This window comes from Ornithodoros turicata, chromosome 6 (assembly GCF_037126465.1).
Source record: "Ornithodoros turicata isolate Travis chromosome 6, ASM3712646v1, whole genome shotgun sequence".
In the NCBI taxonomy this organism is placed as follows: Eukaryota; Metazoa; Arthropoda; class Arachnida; order Ixodida; family Argasidae; genus Ornithodoros; species Ornithodoros turicata.
In genome coordinates this window covers 1,254,083-1,263,687 of record NC_088206.1, presented here as the reverse complement: position 1 = coordinate 1,263,687, position 9,605 = coordinate 1,254,083, and the positions used below count along the sequence as shown (strand labels likewise).

The 9,605-nt window shown below is 44.0% G+C and overlaps 2 protein-coding genes across 3 annotated transcripts in view; one reads left to right on the top strand and one right to left on the bottom strand.

Annotated features, from left to right (window-relative positions):
- Positions 1 to 9,605, top strand: part of LOC135398774 (neuronal acetylcholine receptor subunit beta-4-like) — a 67,000-nt gene that overhangs the window by 33,841 nt on the left and 23,554 nt on the right. The window lies entirely within an intron of this gene.
- Positions 1,698 to 8,354, bottom strand: LOC135398775 (neuronal acetylcholine receptor subunit alpha-5-like). Its single transcript, XM_064630221.1, has 8 exons — positions 8,218 to 8,354; positions 7,989 to 8,128; positions 7,887 to 7,931; positions 7,557 to 7,666; positions 5,505 to 5,607; positions 3,847 to 3,998; positions 3,289 to 3,545; positions 1,698 to 2,099 (listed from the first exon to the last, which is right to left on the bottom strand). The coding sequence occupies exons 1-8, from the start codon at positions 8,285 to 8,287 to the stop codon at positions 1,798 to 1,800; spliced, it is 1,179 nt and encodes a 392-aa protein (XP_064486291.1). The 5' UTR covers positions 8,288 to 8,354; the 3' UTR covers positions 1,698 to 1,797.

The window sequence follows — 9,605 nt, the reverse complement described above, 5'->3', positions numbered from 1 at the left end:
AAACCGAAGGCAGATACCAAGATGTGTTGTGTGCAGAATCAACACGCTGTACCCATCAGCTTCATATACTGGATAATACGAGTAACATAAGGGTCAAGTGGGCCACTGTACAATGCAAACTATAGGCATATCTTGCATGTTCATGAAAGCTGCTTTTCTATTGAGAAGACGTAACTGTGTACACGCCAATCGAAACAATATCGATGGTTCCTGCTTTTCATAACCATATGTGGTGGAGAAATGTTGTAGTGTGAAGTCACAAAATATTGAGCCGTTATACTGGTCATACTGTTATAGTCATATGTGTATGCATTGACAGTTTCGAAAGTTTTAACCCTTTGTCTCAGTTCAAGAAGTACGTCTCACAAGCAGTGTATAGGCTTGTAGTTAGATATTGCAAGTACAGTGTAATGTGTAAATAATTTTCATTGCAATCATTCTGGAGTACAAACCAAGGTTATCACACGGCGAGGACAAGCACTGGTACTCGTGTAATGCACATTTTGAATAGTCTATTCAGCTTCACCATAGAGGTGTTTCTTTTGTACCACGTTTTTCACCTATATCTGTGGGAAAAAAAAGAACATGCCTTTTGCCCTGAGCATGGATTTACGCATCATTTCTAAATGGAGGATAGAGGTTAAGGCCAATGTGTGTATTACCACAGTTTTATCTCCTCCTGTGTATTTAAAGCTTTGTGAACCGGATACAAATATTAAACGTGTCAAATAAAAGCTGATTACATTATGTCAGTAGATTTTATTTCCCTCGTTCTTGCTATCTTTTCAGTTGCTGCGTGGAGAGCTGGCATTTAGGTTCATGTTGACAGAGTGGTAACAGATTCTTTCCTTCCATACGAGCAGCGCAGATGTCAAACTTGATATGCTGAAAAAAAACACACACACACACATGCACACACACATCGTGCGCATATCAGTGCTCCATATCACCATATTCTTGAACCCTTGGAGTGTCCTCTGTGCTCTGGAACTGTAACTGGAATTCTACTGAATGTCACAGGTGTGCCTATAGTTCATTAGACGCCGTTTATAAGAAGTTGCTAAAATTGAATTTGAAAAAAGTTCGTTAGAATCAGCAATACAACTCGGAAAAGTGTTTGCGGCTGGACCAAAAACAATAATGTGCACGTTGGTGGGTTCATAACGCAATGTTTGTCTCAGCATAAAAAACATTTGATGGTACTCGAAAGGGCCATTTTTACATTTTAGTTTAAACATTTTTAGTTTAGTTTCAATGCCTCGTTCAGTGTGTGACGCAGGGGTAAGCCTCACTTCTGGAACCTAAAAATAAAAATTCACAATATAACATCAGCAAGCAATGACAGTATGCGAGCAATATATATATATATATCACTCATACAGGCTGATACTCCTGCATAAGCTGCCGGTTTCACAACATGAACATTCACTGTGACTCAGAATTCACATTTCATTCACCGTACGTTGTAGGTCCGTCAAAGTTTTGAATTATGATAGCAAGTACGAAATTCACATAGCGTGTAACGTAATTTAAATTAAACTTGTTTTTGCATTTTAGTGCCCCTTTAAACGTTTATAAACCCTCGTTCTACGTGGAGCCAAATAGCTTCTTCCTTATTATATACGGTGGTACTTTTGTCCGTAATGACACTAACTTGATTGTAAAGAGTCGCCCTTGAGAAATGACTTTCTTCCGCGAACTTTGTCACAACGAGCAGGTCACGCTGACTTTATTCATTTTGTCGTCGTAAGGCATACAGGAGAGGCGTATGACGAACTTGGATCGCTCAGCGACCAATCAGCATAGGATGATGACGAAGGCGATGAGAAGGACAAGGAATAGCAACCGGTCCAGTGCCTGTGCCGCGATGTACCATTCCTTGCGTGCGTTGTAGCCAGTTGTTTCTCCTCGGGCCTCTTTCTCGGAGAGGGCAGGGTCGCACAGACATAACACCTTGCCCAAGAATCCTTCCGAGAGTTTAACGATGAAAGATGGCGGACGGAGAGTGGACGTAGTTGGGAACTTGGTCATGTTCATGCTGAGCATTGTCAAGACGAGTACAATGCCGTCCACCATGCTCAAGGCGCCCAGTGCCTTCACTGGAGTGACGAAACAAGCACACAGTCAGCACGAAAGATACATTGAAGCACATTTTTGAATAATTCCACACATGGGAACAACATTATTGATTTACTGTCGTATGCACATTCATGGAAAGAATTCATTGCACACTCTGACGAAAAAGAGAGAGTAACTCGAGCTCCTGCAATGTGCATATACGCAAATACAGTGTGTCTCAGCTAAATGCGAACATATTTTTTTAAAAATACGTATATCACTTTTTCCGAGATGAAATCAATTGCAATATAATATATGCTGCAGGGCACTCCTTAGGAGGGCAGTAGCAAACTCCTAAGGCGATGTCTTAATGAACTTTCAATAATCAACTTTTTAATTATAAAAGCTACGAAGTTGGTCCCCACTACAAGCTACATCTGGTCCCTTCGGTCACCAGATATCGGAGCCGTTTTACGAACAAAAATCCGTTCGATAGATCGTCCGCAAAAAAATTCGTGAAGATAACGCAGTTTTTTTCTTTATTTTGTTCATTGCGCGTCTTCGAGGACGCGTCTTTCCTCCACCCCCAACGTGAGAGGGTGAAGGAGCACAGTGCCGCTCACATTGCGGGTGAAGGAAATACGCGTCTCCAAAGATGCGCAATGAAATTTTTTTTTTGCGGGTGATTTATTAAATGGATTTTTGTTCTGAAAACGGCTCTGGTATCAGGTGACCGAAGGGTCTAGATCTTCTCATGGGGACAATCTCGTAACTTTCATAATTAAAAAGTTAATTGAGACATTGCCTTAGGAGTTTGCTAGTGCCCTCCTGAGAAGTGCCCTTCAGGCTCAGCCTATGCTATAATGCAATTGATTCGATCTCGGAAAACGTGATATATATATTTTTAAAGAATGTGTTCGCATCTAGCTGGGACACCCTGTATATCTAACCAGAAATATAATTCAAGGTTCCAAAGCATGCACGCACAGCTGCATGAACCCATTTCTTGGTGTCAGCGTGACACTATAGTCACTCCTTCAAAATGGAGAAACGCCGAACTCTCAATGAAGGATATAAATATTACTCCCTAAAGAGAATGTTCTTGGGAACAAGCTAGTTACTCCCCTAAAGAAGTTTTGAGGCCACCTTCTTTTTCTTTTCTTTTTTTGTCGAAGTGTATCGCAGGACGGTGGATGCTGACAGACATACAGACTGTAAGGTAGAGCTCACCCAGTTTGGGTACCTTGACAGATCCAGCAGCGTCGTACGAGGCACCGTGCAGTTGCGTGACGATGAGCGCCAGGGCGACGCCGGCCACGGTGATCTTACGGTCCGAACCAGGCGGGAACCAGACAACCAAGAGGATAAGCACGAAAGTGGCGATGGACGGTACAACGATGGTGTAGCGATGAAGCTGGTTGCGCCGCTCGAGTACGAAGCGGAAAGTTAGCGTTTCGTACAAGAGGCCCGTACTTGTCTTCAGTTTTCTGTAAGCACAGAGTCACGTTAATGGCAGGTATTTCCTGTGTCCTCATATGCAATGGGAACGCTTCAAAAATTACGTGTTCGACGGAGCTGGTCAATACGAACGGCAAGAAACACACATTTCCTTTATCCAAAATGCGTAATTATGTTAGAAATAGATACAAAGATTATAGATTTATCTGGTCTTCTATTGGGATGATTGCTCGGTCAAATTTAGTGACCGCGCGTCACCAAATATTGTCGTCGGGGTCACCGTTACCCCAACCACTCTCTAGGTGATAGGAAGAACGTCGCATTACTTACTCTTTCTCGCCCGTGGCCTGAAGAACGCGAAACACTCCTTCCGATGTCCCAGAAGAGACGGTAATGTTGCCGACATCGACGGCGTAGTATCGCATCGTGGTGTAGTGGACAGCACATTCGTGTTTGTCGAATGGGAAATTGCTTAGGTCCACCTGCACGACAGTTGGTTGAATCGTGTGCAATGCACGAATGGCGACAGGATTTGTACGTACAGTGCTGGACAAAAGTTTACGGAACACGCTCCGGTGCATTCGTTCCTCAGAGTGACACGCTTGCAGCGAATGGGACCGTACGAAGTTACAGACATGCGCCTAGATAGCCCAGTCACCTGTTTGTATAGGTCCATACGATACCATTAGGTGCTAGGGTATCACTTTCGTTCCGTAAGCTGTTGCCCAGCACTGTAGTACAAGATACAGCTTGGGAGTTATGACAAAAGTTTACGGAACACGGCACTGGCGTATTTTTTCATCGGAGCGGCTCCCGGCTAGCTATCAGAAAGAGTGCTAATAACAAACGGGTGATAGGATATTCTACTCATCCCTAAGCGTGTGTGTCCGCCCGTGTTTGCTGCTCGGGTGTCACTCCAATGCGACGCCCCGATGTTCTTTGAACTTTTGTCCCAAGATGTGCCGTGCTGATGAAGATGTAAACGCTATAGCAGCGTATTGGACGGACTTAAAGACATGTGCCTGCGTAACCCAGTCACCTGTTTCTAGGTCCGTACGGTCCCGAACAGCACAATCTACTGAAAGTAGAGTGCAATGGGGGTGGACGGGTAGGTGGAAGGCCTTGAAGAGACCCGTGAAACTAAAGAACATTGATAAGACACATACCGTCCACCCCTACTGCACTCGACTTTCAGTACATTGTGCTGCTTGGGGTACCATTCGCTGCTAGCGCGTCACTCTGAGGAAGGAAGGCGCTGGAGACTTTTGTCCGGCACTGTACCTTCGCAAAAATAATAACCCCAAAAAGGATGTACCTAGATGATGGAAGAACACAGAACGCCAATGAATACTACACTGAGTGGCGGGGGCATAGCGTCATTATTTAGCGGAGAAGATATAGAGTGTTTCCATAACTACATAAATGGAGTGGACACCCGTTTTCCCTGAGTGCTGTTTTGAATAGCCCACGTAACGTGTGCGCGTCGTTTTTCGTTACTGTTGGCAACTCCAGTTTATGTTACCATTCGCTGGACATGGCAGCTCGAAAGAAACATGCGCCCAACAGTTAGCCAGTGGCCGAGTGTTGCCGAAATGCTGCCAAGCGTGTGTCGTCACTTTTCGACAGCTGTAGTGTGATGTGATGCGATAGAAACAGAAAAAAACTGGGGATTTAAGTCTCGACAAAGTCAGACTGGCTACCCCAGATCACTTAGCCGCAGTTAATCGAAATAAATAAAAAGAAGGAGAAAACCTAGTAGTTGGGGGCCGGGAGACAAACAGCTACTACGACCAAGGTGATAGTTTTCGCTCCTCGGTTACGTAGCCGGGGAGGCGTTCCTTTCGATATGCACGTGAGAAAAGAGAACTGGGGCATGAGATTCTAATCCCCCATGTGAAGTTCCCATACAACCCTTGGGAAAAATATTTTTCTGGCTACGTCACACTGTCTTCAATAGTTGCGGTTTTAGGAGCAGCGAAAATACTTACTACGCATAGGGACTGTACGGGCGATGGCCTGCAGAACTTCATTCGACCATCGAAAGATACCCATACCCGAACCGGCTCTGTTCCGATGCCGGACATGCCGCGCCTGAAGAACAAATAGCGTGAATTCTGCGAAATATTGCATCGACTAAATAAACGAAAATCACGTTGGTCTGTGGTTCAGATACCGATTGAATCGTAAAAAATACGGGGGATTTGAATTAGTGATCGATCTTCACAATTGCTCGCATTCAAATGGTCAAACTGACGGCTTATTTATTGATTTTAAAAAGGCTTTAGATAAGGTCCGGCATCAACGACTCCTCCTAGAGACTGCTAACTACAAGCTACATGCTCCAGTTCTAAATTGATTGCGCGCTTTCCTTCAAAATATCAATCAGTTATCATGGATGGTAAAACGTCGCCACACAGTTTTGTCCCTCAAGGCTCTGTGTCCGGACCTATCCCGTTTTCGATGTACATCAATCGATTTACCTGACTCTGTTCGATCGACTATCAGGCTGTATGCAGACGACTGTATTATTTATCCAATTATTAAATAAGTAAGGGATTGTGAGATTCTTCAATCTGACCTGGGCAGTCTATACTCCTGGTGTTCTAAATGGCTTATGGAAGTCAATGACGACAAATCTAAATGCATGACAGTCACTTCTGTGACAGCCCCATATTTGTACCCATACACAACTCCGCACGCATTACTGCAAAGGACATCTGCGTATAAGCATCTCGGTATCACTATAACAAGCGATCTCACCAGGACCTCACATATCAAGTCCATCGTGACTCAAACAAATAAATCCCTAGGCTTTATTAAGCGTCACCTGAAATGAAGTCTCTTGCCTACACAACCTTAGTCCGACCACAGCTGTATGTTCTATATGGTCATATGCCTCTACAGTCTGGAACCCATCCCAGCATCCCTTAATCGACAAAGTAGAAACTGTACAGAATAGAGCAGCTGCTTGCGATTATCATCCTTTTTCCAGCGTCTCAGCCATTAAAGCCCAACTCTCTCTTACTCATTTGATTAGCAGAGGAAAGGTATCAGGCCTGGCGTTCTTTCATAGGCTATATTACGGTCACCCTCTTCCTCACCCGACATACTGTCAACCCCGTCACAAGTTATTTCCAGGACTTGATCACCCGCACAAAGTACTTGCTCCAGTTGCGCGAACGAAGAAATTACTCTAATCTCCGCCCCAGCCGATGGTTCCGAACTGGAACGACCTTCCTGCCCACATAGCATCAGAACCAAATATATCGTCGTTTATTTCCATGTGCTATGACCATTTTCAGAAATAAATAATTTATTTGTGTTGAGTGAACGAATTTTGTGTATTTTTGTGTACATCGTTTTGGAATTTGTCGTTTTAGAGGTACAAAACTTCCCCCTTTATGTAAAACCCTTCACAAGGGTCTTTAAAGTAAATAAATGAAATGAAATGAAATTTGTGTTTTCCTAAATGGGGCCATTGTGGATGATGCATCACAAAAATGCCGCCTGTGTAAAAGATGTTGCGGCCCCATACGACAACAACAACAACAGATAAATTCATGATGATGAATGGGGGAAACATACGGCGTTTGTTGTGCTGCTCAAGTTTTTTTTTTTTCCTGCAGTCCTAAAGTGGCACTTTTTGTATATGATATTGATCACGCCATACATGCTTTGCTCTGTAGTCCTGTATACGGCAGATACGAAGAAAAAGACAATTTCTACGTAATGCAATTACCGACATACAAAGCCTGCAACACACATCTCTGTCCTGCTCTCACGCCAGCAGAAAGTTCCTCGCGTTAAGCACGTTTCATGTCCCGCGGTCGCCTCACTGCCGAAATGAGTTTCGATATTGGTGGTATCGCTCCATTGGTGGTACCGAAACTACTGCTCCTGAGTCTATTGTCAAACTCGGAATCATATGTATGTATTTTCCATTTATACCGCACAACTAAGAACGTCGCGACCCGTTTACAACTAAACGACTCGTTTGTTTCAAGATATTGAAGATTATCATAAATGTTGTATCCACTTACCCGTTGATATTCACCAGTTCTGGTGTCCAAACTTCCTTTCTACCCACCGTCAATCTCCGTATGCCACCGTATTGGGATGGATCCCATTTAATATGAACGTCTTTCCAGCCCTAGACGAGCACGTCACGTCATTTCGTGCATCACGAGAGCATGATCAAACAAAGCTGATTTTCAATCGTGTCACAGACCTACAGCCCCAATGAAATCCTATTGAACCTTTGACGCTAAAAGCGCGAATCACCATTGGCACACTCACATTACGCAGTAATAACGGTACGCGTTTCGTTTCAATCACGCAAGTTTGCCAACCAAACGAACTGTGCTACTTACCGTACACAAAATGGTGTCTGCTTGGAACAGATGTTTGCCTGTGTCCTTCGGAGGAAAGGGAACGACTGCAAAATATATTAAGATATATGGACGGAAACTTACCAACGTGGGTGCTCGAATCATATAAAACTTAACATCCAATGGAATGACGTCGCCGGAACTGCGAGTGGGGGGCATCCATGGGTCGTAAGTCGTCTTATTGAAGAGCACAGAACGCAACCTCCGTGTATGCTGCCTGAATTCTACCCCCCACAAAGGTAGGTGATTTACAAAACAAAGTATACATAAGAACCATCTTACAGATTATAAGAGGCAGCTATCGAGTTCTTACCGTTGTCGGTAGAAACAGTTTTAACGAGGCAAGTGACGAGTAACATAACAAAACAACTTTGCAGATCCATTGTAATGTCTGCAGCCAACGCTTTCCAGTCGACAAGGGGTGGTAGCTAACTCGAGGCCACGTGAACAGATTTTGTTTTGTTTTTTGTTTTTTAGTCTCCCGCTGTGTCTGAAATCGGACCCTATCGCAGGAGGTGTGTCTTCTGTGACTGTGACAAGTGTGAGGTGTAGATGGAAGTCAGCGGCTTGCATTCGCTGTTTAGAACGCACGCGGGCAGCAGAATCCGGTAAGAAACCACTCGACGTGATGGGCAAAGTACCTCAAAATTGTACTTGAAAGTGCCAAATGCCTAGCGCCTGTTTGTCCCGTTACAAAAAAAAATATTTAGGCCTAAAACACATTAGGCTGTAATTTGAGACCTTGATGTCCTAATATGTGATAGCAGGCGCTGATGTTTTAATGTCACGCCAGCCAGCTTCATAATTTATTTTTCTTCTCACATATCTCCCCTCCCCCCACTTCCATACCTTGATGTTATATGGGCCATTCCAAATTATCCTCTAGGACACAAGGCAGAAAATAACGCGTTAGGACACAAAGTCGTCTTTCTTTTTTGTACAACCTATTTATTTTTACAAACCCATATTTTTACAGTGCACTTATCATCAAAAACGCCAATACAAGCTGCACCGCATTAATAGGCACTTGCTACAGATGTGTCTCGAAGATCATGCTGTGGCACTCGTGATTTTGTGAGTAATTGTTTTGCTCCAGGAACCTAGAAATGATGGGAGTATGACATAATAAGACAACAAATTATCTTCTGGCAAGCTCTAGACTTTCTCTAACAGCCATGTTCCTCGACGTCTTCTGTACACAAACGCAGACCGCTCACTCGGATCTCATCGGAATGTCCATGTCTGCGTATCTTTTGGTTTCCTTGCGAAAACGGTCAAGCACTTGCTGACAGACGAAATCATCTTCAAGTCGTCGGGTCACTAGATGTCAGTTATTTTGGGCGACAGCGTGTTGTCTTCGTCGGACTCCATGCACGAAAACACTAAAGAACATTCCTACGCACTTGCCTAATATGACGTGAACCAACGCTGAACGTATATATCATGATATAAACACGGATTAAAAGAGATTGAAACGGATTGCAGCAACGGACGTTCCCACACTTGTGCACGCCAGCCCACTGAGATTCAAATCTGACAAAGACGGTTGCGCATGCGCAATTCGTGAAACACGATAACATCAGGACATCAAAGCCGGCTCGAAGGACGCCAGGGAGAGCGTCACGCATGAACGTCAAAACTAAACAACAAATCAAACAGAACCAAGCAACAAACCAAAACATGAACCTGTCGCGAGGACAT

Bases quoted from the DNA above. Each gene is read 5' to 3' on its own strand.
- LOC135398775 (XM_064630221.1), bottom strand. From the start codon at position 8,287: ATGGATCTGCAAAGTTGTTTTGTTATGTTACTCGTCACTTGCCTCGTT. The intron at 7,932-7,988 runs GTAAGTTTCCGT...TTTCCTCCGAAG, and splicing joins TGATTCGAGCACCCACGTTG to GACACAGGCAAACATCTGTT. The intron at 5,608-7,556 runs GTAAGTGGATAC...TTTGTTCTTCAG, and splicing joins GAACTGGTGAATATCAACGG to GCGCGGCATGTCCGGCATCG.